General features: G+C 44.0%; 2 protein-coding genes and 1 pseudogene across 2 annotated transcripts in view; all 3 read right to left on the bottom strand.

Annotated features, from left to right (window-relative positions):
* The window catches only part of cntn2 (contactin 2), a 68,423-nt gene extending 65,400 nt beyond the window's left edge, over positions 1 to 3,023 (bottom strand). The window contains exon 1 of the mRNA XM_054617004.1: positions 2,740 to 3,023. The gene's annotated coding sequence lies outside the window, so the exon portion shown is untranslated. The remainder of the gene's footprint in view (positions 1 to 2,739) is intronic.
* Positions 3,024 to 9,729: 6,706 nt separating this feature from the next.
* LOC129106134 (uncharacterized) lies at positions 9,730 to 10,680 on the bottom strand (the record flags this gene model as incomplete). The annotated part of the gene is made up of 1 exon (XM_054617470.1): positions 9,730 to 10,680. A coding segment is annotated over one exon (951 nt), but the record flags the coding sequence as incomplete, so codon positions are not given.
* Positions 10,681 to 10,703: 23 nt separating this feature from the next.
* LOC129106137 (uncharacterized) lies at positions 10,704 to 12,902 on the bottom strand (annotated as a pseudogene).
* Positions 12,903 to 19,997: the final 7,095 nt, after the last annotated feature.

Consider the following 19,997-nt stretch of genomic DNA (forward strand, 5'->3'; position numbering starts at 1 on the left):
ATGCAAAAAGGTAGGCATGGGGGCTGAGAGATGAACCATGGTTTTATCTGTACAGCAAAAGCCTCAACAGTGCGTCAACAAACATGACAGCCTGAGCAGATGACAGTTAGATACAGTAGTTTGGAAAAGGGTGATACGGCATGGGGCACTGAATTTGATGGATTTACTGTTCATCAGACAGCAAATGAGATAAGTATTACACCCTGCAGACCCTCCCCCTCATCCCCCACAGGTGAAAGACTACTTTAGGGGGGCAAGCCCAGCTTTGGATAAGACCGTCTGGATGTAGCAACTCAAATTCAGCCATCGTAAACCCTAACCTGTCTCAGGAGGGTTCGTTTACTCTCCTCCCGGCTGTATACTCCTAACAACGGGGGACCGCAGGCCACCAGCCCGCTGTTCCACTCATGATCTGTAACCAATTTAACGTTAGCATGATAACGTGGTGGTAACGTTAGCATGATAACATGGTGGTATTGTTAGCATTATAACATGGTGGTAACGTTAGCATGATAACATGGTGGTAAAATTAGCACGATTACATGGTGGTAAGGTTAGCAGGATAACATGGTGGTATTGTTAGCATTATAAAATGGTGGTAAAATTAGCACGATGACATGGTGATAAGGTTAGCAGGATAACATGGTGGTATTGTTAGCGTGATGACATGGTGGTAAGGTTACATGATAACGTGGTTGTATTGTTAGCATTATAACATGGAGATAACGTTAGCATGATAACATGGTGGTAACATTAGCACAATGACATGGTGTTAAGGTTAGCAGGATAACATGGTGGCATTGTTAGCATTATAACATGGTGGTAAAATTAGCACGATGACATGGTGATAAGGTTAGCAGGATTACATGGTGGTATTGTTAGTGTGATAACATGGTGGTAGCGTTACATGATAACGTGGTGATATTGTTAGCACTGTAACATGGTGATAAGGTCAGAATGATAACATGGTGGTATTAGTAAGCTAACGCTAGCTAGCTAACTAGCCAGCCGCTAAATGAGCTGTACTGTGATTGTAATGCTACACAGTGGTTACTGAAACAGGTAAAGCAATAGACGCTGTGTGGAGAGAAGAGGAGAGGAGTCTGATTAGTGGACGCTAGCATTATTTTATTTCATGACGTAGTTTCATCCCAAACTGGCTGATTTAAAAAGTATCAAGCTATTGTATTGATATGTACGACCATGAAATGCAGATTTAAAAAAATGTGGTAAGAAATTTAAATATTAACACCAACATTGACAGTTCAGTCATATCATTTAGTTTATAGCTTAAAAATATGTTTAAATGTGCAGTTACTAGCAGTACACTAAATTCATTATACTTTCAGTGGGAACCCATGCCGTTAGACAGCCCCTCCCGGCGGGGAAATTAAGCAGTTCTCTATACTCTCTTCGAAGTCACCAGACTCAAAATATTCTAAAGTATATAGGATATTGATTATTTTAGACTTCTAAAATACACTTAGCTGTTGACAATGCACTTGTAGCAGTGCATTGTTTTGCTCTTGTGGTGGTAATCATGTCTGTTTCTACAAAATCCATCTACTGTAGTAATACGCTGACTATGGAAAAGTACCTCACAAAACCTCCCTTCAAAACACTTTAGAGCGAAATCTCCAACATTTACATTTAAATTAATGTCTGTTGAGTCACTATCCATCCCCTCCCGCCCGCTAATGAAAGTATTGCAATATTTACAAATTTGCAGTGTTGCATGGAGGCATAGATAATGCTGAATAACCACCTCGTCACCTCATCACTCATCCACTAATTCACTAGCCCTCATATCGCATTCAATGAACGAAACTGATAATTAGTCATTTTGCTGTGGTCTTCCGGTCCGGGACCTCTGAACGCGCACTCAAAACCCCGTTATTGGCCCCCTTTTTTGGAAACCACTGCTCGACCTGGTTCAGTCCGCCAAAGGATCCTCAGCACAAACTGGTTAATGGAAAACCGGAGACAACAACTGAGTCTGCATGGCTACAACCCGCCTTTGCCAGACCTGACACAGTATCCCGAGATGCTCCTAGCATGCATATGGAGCTCCAAAACATGAGCATGTACGCGGACTGTTATGCATATGGGAGTTAGCTTTGACAGGTGTAGAGTAGTATGGCTTAATCCTACGGAGAAACTATTCATTTAGGGTTCGAAATATTCAGCAAATAGCAAAAGTCTGAAGCACGTCAGTAAAAATGAACGTCCATTCACTACAGATAGGTTCACGTGAAGGAATTAAAGACGTTCCCGGTTTAAGTTCACCTAAAGTAAATGCTATTTAATTAAATGCTATTTAATTTAATGCTATTTAATTAAGTGCTATTTAATTGAATGCTATTTAGCCGAGGCGAAGACCAGACTCGGTTCACCAACGGTCCTACATTATGTTTTGAAGTGAAGCCTACCAATGGGCTACGTTCAATTGCCAGATTTAACACGGAGTTTAGCGTAACGGTCCCCACCTTAGCCTTACAGGATGGACAGGTTTTGTAACGTTAACTACCGGTACGCTTCTCCGGGTCCGTCCGAGGTAGCCGACACTTGTGCTATTGCGTCAAAAATACTAATACGCGGGATACCAGCATTCAAAAACATCCCAAAAAAACCCCGCGTCTGCCGTTATGTTTTTCAGCGCATATTGTGCCAAAAGATTAATAAATGAATAAGACGAGGCTAAATATAAAGGTGTTTGGTGACAGGTGTGGGTTTGTTTACCTTGCTGCGATGAGGATAGTCTTCTTCCCGGAAAGCTGCGGATGCGGAGCCGCGGATGATGCGCAGGAGGCTGGGTGATGCTGCTCTGTGTAATCAGCGCCGTGTTTCTGATGACAGAGGAGATCCGGACGCCTTTGACGGAGCTTTGTTACCGTCCCTCTCCTTCTGTCCGCATTCAAGGACGAGCCAGATTCTCTCTCTCTCTCTCTGTCTCTGTCTCTCTCTCTCTCTGTCTCTCTCGCTCTCTCTCTCTGTCTCTCTCTCTCTCTCTCACTCTCTCTAATTTCTTCCTCTCCTCCGCATCCCTGCTTTCTTTCGATCACCTTCTGGTCTCCTTTTACCAGTGTCAAGCCCGCGAAAATACAGCAAAATAACTTCCGGTATCCAAATGACAAATTAAAAGTCTGCTCCCGAATAATTTCAACTCAAGTGTCTTCACTTGAACGTCCAACTAGCATAGCCAAAAATGTTGGTAGCATTTAACGCAATATTATTTTTACATTTTAAAATGATTATGTAAATGGTAGGCTAATATTCAATTCAGGGTAACGAAGACCACATTCAAAGAGGAGGGGTTCTTTTCCTATTTACGGCAGCTATATGCACTATTTTTCAACCCATTTGATAACAGAATAACTGGAAAAAATCATATGGAAAAAAACATCACACTTGCCAAGGAAAGAATCATCCGTTGGAGCCTACATCTTATTTGGTGTTTTTTGTGTGACTATTTACCTAAAAAAAAAGAGGCGATAGTTGTGTCATGTTACTATTTTTTAAGTTACATAAGGTACATACATAGGTAGGGTCAAATTTGGCATAAATAGCATTAGTAATCTTAAAACCTATTTGTTATAATCTATGCTGTAGTAGAGTGAACTGAATCTTAAATATGAAATAAACCTTAATTTTAAGGCATATTTGTCAGATGAAAGTAGATTAATATTTTTAAAATAAAAACCATGTGTTTATTGCGTGATTAATCACTTCTGTCATCCGAAACACGGCCCTGATTACACTGACGTTGCGAGCAGCATCACACAGCCTCCTGTGAATGTTTACAACATCTGGCTCCACACCTGCTTAGGCCTAATGTATTTCTTCTAGCACAGTGCCTCAAACTAAAAGCTTTGATTTTGAAGGCAAAAATCGAATAACTTCCGGTATCTGTCAGCTCCCCCTGGCCAGCTTGATGCAGTATCTCCATCGTCAGACGGAGCCGGTTTGTGTCTCCTTTTGTTGTGGGCTCCTCGGCTGCCTGGAAGTGAAGCACAGAGGGGGCAGGTGCTGCTCCCGGCCTCGCTCCACTCCCCTGCTCCCCAGGGACCAGCGTGGAGAAAGAGACCCCTCCAATAAAACCCAGCATGAAGATAGATTGGGATGATATCACACCTTCATGATGTATGCTATATTGCCCTGAAGACTCTGCTACACGTTTTATTATGCTTCAGTTTATTGTTCGCAAAGTATTGAAATAATAAAATAACATCCAAAAATAAATTCAAAATAGAAAAGTCTAAATCAATTAAGTTATTAATGACACAAGAAACATATGTTTTTTATTTAAAAGATATGATTATTATTATTTCTTACAAAAATAGTAATAATAATAAGTCTATTTTATATGAAAAATATGTCTTAAAATTAAGGTTTATTTCCTATTTTAGATTCAGTTCTTGAAGTTGTTTGAGTTGTGATTTTTTCATGTATTTAGCTTTGTGTAAGTAACATTTGCTATCATTTGAGTCACCATTACAAACATTCAATTGATAATGGGATTTAAGTGCAACAGTTTACGAGCTATTCTTGATTTGACACACTGTTTTACAAATCAAAAAAAAAAATTGTGACCAGTGCCTTCGCCCAATGACAGCTGGGATCGGCTCCATCCTTAACAGAATAAGCGGTTACGGATAATGAATGAATATATGTAACATGTATGTATGTATATATGTGTATAAACATACTTATATTTTTGTGATTCCTATGAGATAGACAAATGTAAAATGTTGTTTTTTAATCTAGAGTCATTGGTGTAGTCCAAGTCCTAACTGATTAGTTCAGAATATTTTTCATTCGTCAATATTTCAAAGAAGGCTAACAGGCTCTGTTTCCTATCAAAGGTGATAATATAGGAGAACATAAACGTTTTTGTGATAGGCCTCCTTATCATTGCAAGATGAAGACAGAAACATAATGCATCGACAATGAACCGGGTCATTCACAGGAGACAAAACTCATCACGCAAAAGCGGTGAAACACTTTCTGTGAGAGTGACAGCATGACAGTGGAATCTGTCGAGTAATGAATTGCTGTCGAGCAATGAGCACTGATCCCACTTTATTTTTCCATATTTTATCCTCAGAGTCATTAGAGCAGAGCAGGCAACGCACAAAGTGCCACCAATTAGACGGACAGGGTCGTCTTCTGACAACACGCAGCAACAGACAGCATGCAGAGCCAGCAGGTCCCGGCTAATTGCTGATTGCCTTAAGTCACGGTGCCTCAAGGAAGACGGTTATGTGCTTAATTAATCAGTGATAATTCACACTCTTGTTTGGCTCGTTAAATAATGAGCTTCCATGCTGCTTTCTCCACCCAGAGCACTGACACTAAACAGTTCAGTAACGAGTGCAGATCCAGAGGAATTGACTCAAACTGAGAGAGTACGTCTGAGCAGCAAAGAGAGGCAGTCTGGAGTCTCAATGTTCAGAGAGGCATTCCAATGACAAAAAGTTAATTAATGAAATTAAGCTGAAAAAACACAACTAACACATGACATTATTTTTGCTGCTAATGAAGAACACAAGGTCTTTCCTGTGATAACTCCTCTGGCACACAGGAAGCAGTTTCATATATGCAGACATTTTGACTTTGTCCTGGTAGGAGAAAGCATAGATAATGGCTTTCTGTTTGTATTCAGCTTGAGATCCTGGATATATCTTTCAAAGGCATATTGTAGACTCTTCTGTTTGCTTCTTTCTGAAATCGCTTTTTTTGTTTTGCCAGAAATCTGATATTTCTTCAGTGAGTGACAGTGTGGAACTTATTTGTGGCCAACACCTCGGTACCTTTAACACTTATGGCATTCCCATTAGCCTTAGCTGCATTTTGTGGTCACTGTTGACTCGCAAATGTAAACATGTCAACACTTTAAATCAGGGGTGGGCAATTATTTTTTCCATGGGGCCACATGAGAAACAGAAAATATTGTGGAGGGCCAGGCCAAAAGGCTGAACTCAATTCTGCATAACATTAATTATATTTCTTTATAAAAGCAGTATATAGCATTGTTTTGACAAGCTGGTAAGACTGGTAAGAGTACTGCATGTTATAATTAAGTAATGAAAAAGCGAGGTTGCCTTACAAAAAATGTCATTTATTCAATAAAACACCAAAACAAACAAAATGTGAACGTTTTTACCATTTGTGACTCATTATATTAGTGATCATTTTCAGGCACATTCACCCCAAAACACATTTTGAGTTCCATATACTGTTGGAACGATGTTCTTAGCTTTCTAAAGACACCACAATATTGTCTTTGTACTCCAAATAGTAAGATACATCATATTAGAACGATTGTCACTGAACTGTGATTTTGAGAAAAAGGCCTCCAAAGAAAGTGTCCCAGTTCACTGCTAATTGGTGCCTTTACATGCCAGCATTTCTAGTCTAACCACCTCATTTGATTTTTCAGTTCTTTTTTCTTGTTCAGTGAGAGAAATCTAGTCTCTGTTGGGCTTTCACAAGTGCATCAAAGTCAGGTTGAATGTCTGAGGTGGAGATGCGAAGCACAGCTGCCAGATGATCATCAGTGAGAGAGGATCTATACCTGGATTTTGTAAACTTCATCACTGAGAATGTTTGTTCACATATGTAGGTTGTTAAGGAATGTGGTGTGGACCCAAAAAGCAGAACGACCAGGAGACGGATACAGTTCTGGCGCTTTATTTAAAGCAGAGAACTCAGCATACAGACAGGCAGGATAAGACTCACAGAGGGAAACAGGCAGGGGATCAGGCAGACAGAAATCAGAGGAAGCGGAGGTTAAACTCGGGGTCGGGGACAGAAGGCTGAGTCGTTGACCGGGGCACAGGCAAGGCAGGTAAGTCCAGACAGGCAGGCAGGGTCGGCAACGGGAAATCAGTCCGGGGGATAACGCTGGAAGGTCTGGCATAATGCGGAGTACGATCTGGCCGTGAGTGTGTGTGAGACTGGTGTTTAAATACTGCAGAGTTGATGAGTAGATAGAAGGCAGGTGTGTGGCTTGGAGCAGGTGAGTATGCTTGTGCTGATGAGGTGATTAGGTGAGTGAGGGAAGAGTGTGGTGAGAGAGTGGGAGGGGTGACACACCCACCTCACAGACACACACAGAGATAACCAAACAAGGGAGCACAGGAGACACAAGGGCAAGGGAAAACACATGAAACACAAGGAATAACCAGAGACATGGCCATGGTCATGACAGTAGGTAGAGCCAAAGAGAACCAACATCTTCTGAGCATGTCTCCTTATGTTTGGAAAGTTCTCCTCCTTGAGAGAAGAGTAAATATCCAGCAGTGATCCTGACTTAAAGTGCTCTGCCAGTACCGCATCAGACTGCAGGTCAATGAGTTCCAGCTGAACATCACTGGGTGCATTAGCCACACTGCAGGTAAAGGGAGAGGAAATCATGTGCATTCATTCTGAGATCTTCAAATCGCCTTGAAAACTCACCATGCAGTGCTCCTAGCTTGGATGAGTACCTGCGGAGGTAATCAGCTGATGGTGTGACTTCTTTCAGGGTTTGCATGTGAGTGAGATTGTTGCTGTCCAGTTGGCTTGAAAGAAACTGCAACTTTCTCATGAAAGCCTTCACCAGGCTGTGCATTTCATGAACAAAAAGGCCCTTGCCTTGCAGTTTGGTGTTCAGTTCATTCATCAGTGCAGTCACATCAACAGCAAATGCAAAATCGGCCATCCAGTCCTCATCTGAGAGCTCTGGGATGTCCTTGCCTTTCTTCTTGCAGAACTCTCGAATCTCTGCTTTCAGCTCCCATAATCTTTTTAGCATTTTGCCCAGGCTGAGCCATCTGACAGCTGTGTGGTAGCCAATGTTACTATGTTCAGTCTCATGCTCCTCCAAAAGTGAAACAAACTGTCTGTGATTCAATGCTCGTGCCCTGATGAAGTTAACTATTTTAGTTACAACATCAATAACATGGTTCATTTTTAGCACTGACTTGCACAACACATGCTGATGTATAATACAATGCAAAAATACCAATTTCTGATCTGGGTCAATTTCAGTCACTTTATCTTGCATACGTTTCAAAAGTCCGACATTTTTCCCGGTCAGACTTGGACAGCCGTCCGTTGTGACACCTACCAGTCTGTCCCATTTCAGACCTAGCGTGTCCATGCATGCAACTACCTCCGTGAAAAGATTGCTCCCTGTCGTTGTCCCTTTCATTGACCGCAGTGCTGCCAGCTCCTCCGTAATCTTGAAGTCCTTTATCCCACGGACGAATACGAGTAACTGGGCTGCGTCACGGACATCGCAGCTCTCGTCCAAAGCCAAGGAGAAAAAGTCAAAACGTACCACTTCACGTTGCAGCTGAAGCTCCAGATTCGCCGCAATGTCCTCGATCCTTCTTGTCACGGTTCGCCTGGATAGCGGGACTTGCTCAAATGCTTCTTTTTTTTCAGGGCATATTAGTGCTGCAGAGTCTACCAAGCACTCTTTGACAAACTCCCCCTCCGAGAATGGCTTTCTGTTTTTAGAGATTTTGTGGGATATCACAAAGCTGGTCTTGGTTGCCGCATCCCTGGCTGTGTGAAGCTTGGTAAAAAAGCCTTGCTGCTTTTGTAGCTTAGCTAGCAAAGCTTCCGATGCCGCCGTCTTTTCAGCGTCAGTCAAGTTTTTGTATTTCTCCGCGTGCTTCGTCTCGTAATGCCGACTCAAATTGTAATCCTTAAACACGCCGATCTGCTCTCCGCAAACTAAACACATGGCTTTACCTCCGACTTCAGTAAATTCACTAACAAAGACCACGCTTATCACGAGATAGGTTATGACTGATTTATTACGAATGTGAGTCAGAGGGATGAGTTAGGGAAGGGGTTGGAGGGATGAGGGGATGAAGGGATGAGGGTCGAGGGATGAAGGGGTAGGGGTCGAGGGATGAGGGGGTAGGGGTCGAGGGATGAAGGGAAGGGGTCGTGGGAAGAAGGGATGAGGGTAAGGGATGGAGGGTGAGGGAAGGAGGGGTGTAGGGTAGAGAAGCAGGGAGGGTAAAGAAGGTTGATGACTGATGGTGGGAGGAGAGCGATGGTGTCCGGTGGCTGGCAGGAACAGGGGGATTGGAGACTCTTGGGTGGGGGCTGTCTCTCCGGAAGGTCAGGTGGCGCAGAGTCCCCCGTTGTTCCTGTAATCCTGTGAAAGAGGGAGAAGGAAGGAGAGAAGAGGGAGAAAGATGAATGGTAAAGAAATAAAAAAGGGGTTGGGGGGGAGGGATGAGGAAACAGAGTCAAGGAGGAAGTGGATGGATTCGTCATGCTTAAATACTTTGTGCAGAGACAATTAGGTGTTCGGGCGTGGTCATTGTTCCCGAACTACGTTATTTAAAACTTAATTTCACTAACAAAGACCACGCTTATCACGAGATAGGTTATGATCGATTTATTACGAATGTGAGTCAGAGGGATGAGTTAGGGAAGGGGTTGGAGGGATGAGGGGATGAAGGGATGAGGGTCGAGGGATGAAGGGGTAGGGGTCGAGGGATGAAGGGAAGGGGTCGTGGGAAGAAGGGATGAGGGTAAGGGATGGAGGGTGAGGGAAGGAGGGGTGTAGGGTAGAGAAGCAGGGAGGGTAAAGAAGGTTGATGACTGATGGTGGGAGGAGAGCGATGGTGTCCGGTGGCTGGCAGGAACAGGGGGATTGGAGACTCTTGGGTGGGGGCTGTCTCTCCGGAAGGTCAGGTGGCGCAGAGTCCCCAAAAGACAGCTTCAAGAGGACAGGTGCCGGTGTGCGTTTCTGATGTCATTTAGGTTGGAATGGATGTATGTGTGGTACGCGGGGGACGACCAGCGGCCGAGGGTCTTGATGACGTGGTCGGGGATTCCTTGGCTTGAGGCGGTGGAGGCGGGCCCGATGCGGAATGAGTGGCCTGAGTAATGTTCCGGGTGTATACCGGATTTATGGAGGATTTGGCGGAAGTGGTGGTGAAACCAGGTTCTCGTGGCCCCTTTGCCTGTCTCTGTGATGAAAAGCGGGTCCTGTGGAGAAGTTCCGGTGGCTAATCTTGCGCTTATGTAGTCGCATATGGGTTCGAATGGACTTAGGTACGAGTTTAGTCGAAAGATGTAGATGGGCTGGGGCGGACCAGATTGGTTGGTCTTGCTGCATTTGAGGTGGTAGATGATGGTGTCCGGATGGTGGATGGAGATGTCGGACATGGTGGCGTGTTGCGATGGATGGTGGTCAGAGTTCTGAGCGGTGAATTCCGAGCAGCGCAGGAAGCCGAAGAAGGCCAGCAAGAACATGGACTCCAATGCTTTGTCCATGAAGGGAGATAGGTAGCCTGAACGGAGTGTTTGGATGCAGCGGGTAAGGAGGTCCGAGGTGAGGGGCAGACGTTTAGGCGTGGGGTGTGGTTCGGCTTTACGGAGACCTTTGAGTAACATGGTGATGTGTGAGTGGGACGCAGCTGGACAAGGAGTGCCTGAGGAAAGTTTGGCGAAGAAGTTGATTCCGCTTATGTAGACCCGTATAGTGGAAGGCTTGATCTTGAGGAGTGAATGGGTGAACGTGATGAAGTTCGTGAGGGTCAGGACGTCGAGTGAGGGGAATGGAAGGCCGAGGGAAGCGTGGAAGGCTTTAAAGCTATTCCATCCGGTGAGGTATGATGAGAGTGTTCTGGGGGCGACGCTGTTGAGGATGGCATCTTGGGAGGCAGAGATTAGGTGTTCTAGTAGCGGGGTCAGTTGAAGATGGTGGCTGAAAATGGTGGGACCGGAGTTGGCAGAGGGTCCGCGGCTGGCGCCAATCGTCTGAATTTCTGTAAAGAGAAACGAGAAAGTGAGTCGGCTATGGAGTTTTTGTGACCTGGGATGTGATAGGCTCGGATGATGAATTGTTGCTGGGCCGAAACCAAGGTGAGTCTACGCATGAACTGCATTATGTCTAGACAATGTGACCGTCCTTAGTTGATGATGTCTACGACGGCGCTGTTGTCTGAATATAAAGCGATTGTCTTTTTGTACCATTCCCGGCCCCAAAGAATGGCTGCTATGACTACCGGATACATTTCAGAGATTGCCGAAGAAGGGGTGAGGGATGAGAATTCGTGCGGCCATTCGGCTGAAAACCATTTGCTGCCGTAGAAGCCGCTGAAGCCGATGGAGGGGCTGCGTCTGTGAACAGCTGGATGTCTTCCGGCTTGGTGATGTGGTCATCGTAAAATAAAGAGATGCCATTCCATGAGGAGAGGAACTGGTGCCACAGTTTTAGCTCCGTTTTGCATGCTTTGTCCAGGGAGGCGTGGCCATGGAGATTTGGGACAGAGGCGGCGACTGAAAGGAGGTGGGACAAGAAGGATCGACCTTGGGGGATGATGCGAATGGCGTAGTTGAGGTGGCCTAACAGTGAAAGGAGTTGGTGTTTGGTGCATTTGGGGGCCAGGAGGTAATTTGAAATGAGTAAGGAGATCCGATTGATTTTTTTTTTTCGGTAGGTAGGGATGCTTGGAGTGAAACTGAGTCGAGGGTGATGCCGAGGAATTCGAGGGAGGTGCTGGGGCCTACGGTTTTCTCTGGAGACAGAGGAACGCCGAGTTCCTTGAACGCTGAGGTTAAAGTGTTGAGGCCGTGTGCTGGGGGTGAGGAAGGTGGCGTGACGGTGAGGAAGTCATCTAAGAGGTGGATGACGTACGGAAGTTTATGGACATTGGTCAGGATCCAGCAGAGAGCTTCGGATAAGCAGTCGAAGAATTTTGGGCTGCTCTTGCACCCGAAGGTCAAGCGCACTGCAAAGTAATAAGAGCCTTTCCAATGGACGCCGAAAAGATGCCAGAATTCGGGGAGGATCGGAAGAATTTTGAAGGCGCTGATGATGTCCGCTTTAGCCAACCAGGCTCCTTGACCTGCGAGGCGAATGAGGGATGCAGCGTTGGTGATTGTGGTGTACTGCATGGAGTAGTCCGGGCTCGGGATTAGGCTATTGATGCTGGGGATGGAAGAGCCGTGGGGGGATGAGAGGTCTATTATAAGTCTCTTTTTTCCTGAGTATTTCCTAGTAGCTATGCCGATGGGGCTGATTCTGAATATGGGGAAAGGTGGGCTATGGAGAGGGCCGATCATGAAAGAGTCTTTGACTTCCTGAGCCAGGAGTTTGTCGACTATGTCGCTCGGAAATGGCGGATTTCAAATTATGGCATGTATAGGACTGCTCTGGTTTAACCTGCAAACCTGGGTGGAAGCCGTGTGTGAAACCTTGTATTAGGAGGCTGGTGAACTGGCGGTCTGGGTGGTTCTGTAAGGCGGAAGCTAGAGCTTGGACCTTGATTGGTGTATTGAGGTACTTACAGAGGCTGTGCTTGGTGGGGTTGTGGGGACAGGTTGGTCTGGAGTGGGCACCTCCGCAGAAGGAGCAGGTGTGGAGGAAGCGGCAGCTAGAGGTGCTGCATCCTAAATCGTTGAAGTTATTGCAGACCATTCTCCCGCCCTGGAAGAGGACTGGTCTGCCTCTCCTGTCTACCCCTTTGGGGAGAGGGCCGGTGGTTGTTGGCTGGTTGGTGGCTGGTTTTGGGATGATGGATGGTGGGGGAAATGATGGAGGCAGGCTGCGGTAACCGGTGGGGCTCCGTCTTCTAGGAGCGGCTGTGGAAGGCAGGGGGTAATGCTGTGGCTAAGCTGAAGCTGGTGGGTGGAGGGAGATGGGTTGGAAAGAAGCTTGCGCTGCTTGCTGGCTGACCTGGGAAAAAAGGGGGTGCATTTGGGGTAGGATGGGTTATGTTAGTTGCATATGGGTTACAGGGAAGGGGAGGGTAGGGGTAGGGGTGGGGGTGGGGGTAGGGAGGGGGAAGAGCAGAAACAGGAGGAAAGAATAGGTTTTGGCCGGTTGCTCCGCTATGGGCCCCTGCTGTTGGAACTGTCTGAGCAGCTGAGGTAGCTGGATTCATGTAGGGCGGAGCAAAGTTGGCCAAGGTAGATGATGCAGGAAAGGCAGGAGGGAGAGAAGAGGAAAGGATGTTGGGATGAAAGGATGCATGTGTATGGGTTGATAGTGTAGATTGGGGGAAAACAAGTGCAGAATGTGATGTCTCTGGGGCAGAGAGGGTTTGCTGCGATACGACCTGGCCCTCTGGGGGGGCTGCTGTGAATGACGGGGATTCCCCGGCCGTCGGATGCGTCATGACGTCATCGGCGTAGCGGCTGACGCGGCGGCGGGAATCCAGAAGTGCTCTGGAGGTTTGCTGAGTGTTGTTGTGTTGGGAGTCCGTGAAAAGTTTGAAAAGTTTTGCTTTCCTGTTGTACTTATTGAACGGGATGTTGCGCTGGGTGAGTACGTTCTTTAGACGGGAGACTGTCCACTTGGAGATGTGGGACGTGTTGGGGCTGTTGGAGAGTCAGCGTGGTGAAGGAGGGTCGGGGTGGTTTTGCCCGTCATTCGAGCGCCTGGATCTCAAGCGGATGGGAGAGCGGCTTCGGGGAGGGACGATGTCCCTCGCGCGCCGAAGTCGAGTTCTCCCCCTCGGGCTGTTGGAAGGCGAGGGACCGACGGCCTCGGAGTTGTCCGGGGATGAATGTCGGGAGCCACGAGGAACGTGGATGGTGGAACGTAGCCGAGGTTGCTGGCGACGAAGGATGGTGGGAGAAGGTTGGAGCCTCGGGACTTCGGGGGTGAGCTCGTGTTCTTCGAACAGCTCGTTGTCAGAAGGGTTGAGGAAGAGTTCCTGGTCCATGGTGCTGGGTAAGCGGTTTTGGGTTCTTGTTGTGTTGTCTCGCGATTCTGACGTCATGAGGAAACAGAGTCAAGGAGGAAGTGGATGGATTCGTCATGCTTAAATACTTTGTGCAGAGACAATTAGGTGTTCGGGGCGTGGTCATTGTTCCCGAACTACGTTATTTAAAACTTCATTAAATAATTAGCAGTCCATTTTTTGTTGAAAACCCTGCAGGCGTCTACCTTTCTTTTTTTAGCATGAGTGGACATTTTTGAGGGCTAAAGTCGTCTCGTGAGTTACACTGCTCGTACACTTGATTCAATCATGCGCACGTATTTGATTTACGTTTTGCGTCATTACGTGAATAAAACACTTCAAAATAAAAGCACTGCAGCTTTAGTCCATGCAAGAGGTAAAATTAGAAAATATGTTTATTTTGTAATTTCCAATCAACCTCACACGGGCCAGTCAGAATCAACCAAAGGGCCACGTGTGGCCCGCGGGCCACACAATGCCCAGGTCTGCTTTAAATGGTGAATATGTTAACATCAAACTTGCTAAACATCATGATAGCATTGTCAATGAAAGAATGTTGAGCATGTTGACGTTAGCGTTTAGCTCCAAGCTCCAATTACAGACTCAAATAGCTGCTAGCATGGCTGTTAGACTTATCATTAGATTCCATTCTCACACACACCAGTCTTGCATCATGAACTTTGTGTAAATGTCAATGATGTACTCAGCATGTCACAATTTATCATTTATTTTATGTCTGTCATTGTCATTTCTGTATTAAATAAAGTTAAACACTGGTCGTATTGAATAATTGCTGTAAATGTTACATAGGCACATGCATCTTCACAGGCAGAAGGGTGTATAAAGAGTGGGACTGTAAAGCACATCCAAGAGAGTCCCCGTTGTGTCACCACATGCTCTCTGCCTGATCCAGCTTTTAGACAAGTCACAGGCAATTGAGTTAAATGAGGTAAAAGATTACATCAAATACTCTGAGTGGTTGCTATGAAAGGGTTTCAAATTAATATCTTTTGGCCATATTCCAGAGACTTTCATTTGCCCACTTTTCCTTTTACATTCGTATTTGAGTGCCGTTTATTTTTTCTCTGAACCAATCCTCTCTGAGCCTCTTAGATTTACTGATTGTCCAGGTCTCTTCCAAAACACCTTAAGAATCTGAAGCAACACACACACACACACACACACACATACACACATCCTACAACAAGCTCTTCATATTTAATCTGCGCTTTATCTTTCTTCTAATGGACACAATTCAGAATATCAGACCAGCAGTCAGTGCCTCCATATCAAGTACTAAAAATATGATGTCCCTGTGTCCCTCTAAGATCAATTTAAATGCTGTGACACAATTTTATCCACTCAACCATAAAAATCAGGAGGACAATATACAACATTACAAATCATCAGGCTTTGATCTTTTACAAATTGTTAACATGTCTCTTCTCTCAAGTATCTTCCCATAGGCCCTCAAAACTGCAGAAAACAAGCCACTCTTAAAAAATAACAATCTAGACACATTACTAATTAACATTACAGGCCCATAACTCACCAAAATGTAACCAACTAAACTGGTTGGACAGGGACTACTTTGTGTCAACAGGGAACTACACATCTGCGCAGATAAATCTGACATGTGGAGTTCCCCAAGGCTATAATCTGGGTCCTCTTCTCTTAATATCTACAAGCTTCAGCTGGCTTTATAAAGAACAACCAAACAAAATAACTTACCATGTTTATGCAGAAGACACAAATTTACATAACCATATAACCGGGTGACTATGGTCCATTACAAGCACTTCAGCTGTTGTATTGAACAAATCATCAATTGGATGGTAGTTGTTGTTTTTTTAATCATGGATTCAAACCTGAATTTCAATAACCACATAAAGACAGTTTATATCACCTTAAGAATAAATCAAGATTAAAGGATTTATGTCTCAGCGAGATTCGGAAAAACTTTTCTATGCATCTATCTTCAATAGACTCGATTACAGTAACGGTGTCTTTGCAGGTCTCACTAAAAAATCAATTAGACCGCAGAAGCTGATTCAGATCGCTGCTGCTCAGCTCGTTACTAAGACTAAGAAAGTGGTCTTTCACAAGTCAAAACTTGAGAAGCACCACTCAGTTTTTATGAACGGCATATCTGTTACAAACGCCTAGAAAACTGAAGGTCCGTTGTAACTCTCACTTCTTTTAAATGAAGGCCGAAGACTTTTCTGTTTTTCGCTGGGTGCTCTAACTGAATATATTGCAATGTGTATTCTTGTATTTTTTTACCCGTCGTCTTCTATTCAAGCTTTTTTTCAATTTATATTCTCTGGGGTCTAAAATGCCAGTAGCTGTAATTGTATTTAAATGTCCATTTTTAATCTGTCTCTTTAGCACTTTATCTTTAATGATTTACGTAAAGCCCTTTAAATAGCCTTATTGCTGAAATGTGCTTTAGAAATAAACCTAACTTGACTTGACTTTTACTTTCACTTTCCTCATCCTTCTCTGCTGCTTTCATTGACCACGTCCAGAGTTTGACCTCAGAGCACCTTTTTTTCAGGGCAGAACTTTGGTACTCAGGGTTGAAGCAATACGGCTAATCATCATGAGCTTGTTTTGTGCAGACAGAAAACTTTCAGATACTAAAACTCTCCACTTAAAACTACTCTTTTACTCACTAACTGTTCTCTGATTGCCAATTAACTTGGCACTGCAGGGATAACTTTTTTTGTCCTTGGTGGTTAATAATAATTTAATTTCTTGTGCACCTTCTATCAAACCACCTTTAATTATATAGTTCAAAGTTTTTTATGCCTCATACAGTATCTTAGTAATTGCTTGTTGAGTTCATTTATACCATACCATTACCTACAATGAAGCGGCTTGGTTACCTCAATGGTGGATACAACCATGCATTTAGTGTCACATTTGGAAATAAAATGCTGCAAATTAAGAAACATTAAGGTCCACTTCCTGCCCAAAAATGATCAATAAATGAATATGATTCGTCAAAAATTGTGAATAAATGTGAGAAAGGAGTAATTCGACCCCCCTCCCTGCCCCTCCTTTGGGTATTTGGCTACCCCAGACACACTCTACGGCTCCCCCCGTCACCCCTGTCTGTGTTTCAGACCCCCCCACACCATGCACTCACCCAAACACCACTCCACTGTCTGCCCTCTGTGCTCCCTACCGTCCTATTCATTTTCATTTAGGCTCTGCATGCACACAAACCATCCACCAACTGTCACATGTCATCTTCCCCAGACTGGCTGTTTATGTGTGTGTATCTGTGTGTCTGTGTGTCTGGTGTCAGATTTATCAAATGAGTTTTACAAAGAGTGATGGGCAGCAAGAGTAAATTAATTGAATATGTCGCCTAATGAAATACCACAGTGACAAATGTATCAAGCGGTCACAATGAAATGAAGTTTGGAGACGCTTGTTTCCTTGTGTGACAGTAGACAGAGATGCAGTTCACCTTATATGTCCTTTATTCCAGTTGCCTACCACCAGAGTAGAGCAAGGACTCCGACTAAGGGACATTTGTCCCACCAGAGAACTGATTTATATTTACTTCACCTTAAGAATTTGGTGCTTTAAAGGGCCAGTGTGTAAGATTTAGGTCCATCTATTGGGATATAATATGGAAAAAACTCAAACACAAACATTCTCGCCACTCTAGTTCTCTGACATGGTTTAAAAGGGAGGAGTGAGCACCATGGATGAATCAACTTGAGACGGATCCCTTGATTGACAGTTCTCTTTGTCATTCAGACAGAAAGTCTACTTCATCCTGTACCTCGTCTGTTTTGGAGCTTTTGTCAAATCTCTTTGAGCTGGTAATAGTAGTTGATGAGAATTCCTTTAATTTACTAAATGTTATGTTGCTACATAAAAACCAGTGGAGCTAACATTAGCATAGTACGTTGGGAAATCATTAACTAGCTTTAGCACTTCTATGCTAAACTAACTACTCAAGGTATACTGAATGTATACACATGCTGCCTTGGCTTTTTAATAATTTAAAAAAAGAATGAACTTTCTTAATTTCATTGTCTTCTGTCTCGATCTCCAGGTGATGTGGTAGTGACCTGTAGGCTTTATCTTTTTAACCTGTTTTCACTGCTGGACTAGTTAGACATCCTGATATATCATTCAGATTATAGACCCTTCTGTCTGCTTCTCTCTAGAATCGCTTTTGTTTTAAAATAAATCTTCAGTTACTGTTTGGGCTCCATGGAAACTCTGACACCTTGATGGGGGGCGGGGAGGAGCCAAGGGTTAATCATCGGTAGATGTTTTTCCAGACATGAATATCCCCGTCTATAGTGAAAACTGAGCTGAATAGATCCAGTCTGACTGTGCTTGCAGCTAAAATAATGTATTATGTATGAGATGTAGTGAGAGAGGCTGGTCTACTAGTGAACATGTCTCATGTCCCTTTACACCTGGAGATAAGTTGAAATTCATTGAGACGTAAAAAATAAAAGGAATGGAATGGACTGCATATATATAGTGCTTTTATTCATTGTGCTTTACGAGAGGCCTCTCATTCACCCACTGACGATGCTGTTTGTGGTGTTGATTCAGTAAACTGTTCGTTTCAAAGAGTCATTTAAAGGCTATGCTGTCTTCACTATGTAATGCAACACAGGCTCCAAGGCTCTGTGTGACCTTTAGTTTGATGAGTAGTCTGTTGGACCTATAGAGGAGTGATGTACGGGAAAATTCTTTCCATGGTAGAGTAAACTATTTTTGAGAGGCCATATTGAGGTTTTTATTTACTGTCTGTTTTTTAGAAGGTGCGCTGCATGAGAGATTTATTCACTTATGTCACCTTGTCCATTTTATTTGAATGATGGTTAGGGAGCAAAGTTCTACGTGTTACAATGTTTGTGCTTGAACTAAAATTGTTTTTTCAATCAGTAAAAAGGAATTGAGAAATTGCAGGGAAACACTGCGGCAGCAGCAAAAGGTTAGCTGTCAGCGAGCCACAACACACCAGAGCACAGACATGCTGGGTTATTGGTTTGTCTGTGAACCAGCTAGAGTCCATTATGAGGCTTATGGAGATCAAGGAAATAAGGGAATTTGAAAAATGTGACAGTTTGGTAACACAACATGGTAATGAAGCTTAGTAGTAATAAAGGAAAACAGCAAAAATATCTCAGTGAACTGAGATTCACATAGAATGTTTGGTTCCAGAACAAAATTAATGGAAGTTCACCATTCATTAAGCAAACGGTGACATAAACTCCCAACTGATTTTAGCCTGATCAATGTGCACCAAGTTACCATTACTAGCATTAGCCTGGTTTTCACCTAGTTTAAACGGGGAAGGCTAGCCAACTGAACAACAGATGAGGAATGATAATGATTGAATCATTCAATCAAAATTTGATGAATTCCATCATTTATTTTCTGAACAAGGTTGATTTTTCTGACCTTTGCACCGTGAATAAAACACACCAACCAATCACATAGTGTGAAACGGACATATTCAAAACGTACACTATACAGTTGAACAGTAAAGTAGAGTAGAACTGGGTGGGGCAACTGTGGCTCAGTGGAGAGCAGGGTCGTCCATCAATCAGAGGATCAGCGGTTCAATTCCCGGCTCCGCTAGTCCATGTCGATGTGTCCTTGGGCAAGACACTTAACTACAAATAGCTCCCACAGGCTGTTCCTGCAGTGCATGAATTGGGTGTGAATGCTGGGTAGATCCTGATGGGCAGGTGGAACCTTGCATGGTAGCCCCTGTCAGCAGTGTATGAATGGGTGTGAATGGGTGAATGATGACATGTAGTGTCAAACAGTTTGAGTGGTGGGAAGAATAGAAAAGCTATACAAGTACAGTCCATTTACCATTTAATAGCCAACAGAATCAGTATCCACTACTTTCTGTTATTATCTTTTACCATAGAAGCCCTAGACATATACACTGTGTAACTGTTTACAAGAGGCAACTCAAATTCACTCAGAGCATTTCACTTAAAGGAAACTCAATACAATAGCTTAGCTTAGGCTAAAAAACAGTTTAGCTCAGACAGACTGCTAGAAGCTGCTCTGGTTAAATAGGACACTGGTAGTTGGTCCTCTGCCTGCAAGAATCTATTCAAACCTTCTATTGAAAAAGTGTCCCAACTGTCTCAAATTCACGTCACAGCCAGTATGAATAGTTTTTATGTAAAATATTTGCAGGTGAGTATTTCACATCAATGTGTCAAGACCTTTAAACTCCCTTTTATTGGCTTTTGTTTCTTGAGAATGTGTGATTAAGTCATTTTATATTCA

The sequence above is a fragment of the Anoplopoma fimbria genome, chromosome 17 (assembly GCF_027596085.1).
Source record: "Anoplopoma fimbria isolate UVic2021 breed Golden Eagle Sablefish chromosome 17, Afim_UVic_2022, whole genome shotgun sequence".
NCBI classification, from domain to species: domain Eukaryota; kingdom Metazoa; phylum Chordata; class Actinopteri; order Perciformes; family Anoplopomatidae; genus Anoplopoma; species Anoplopoma fimbria.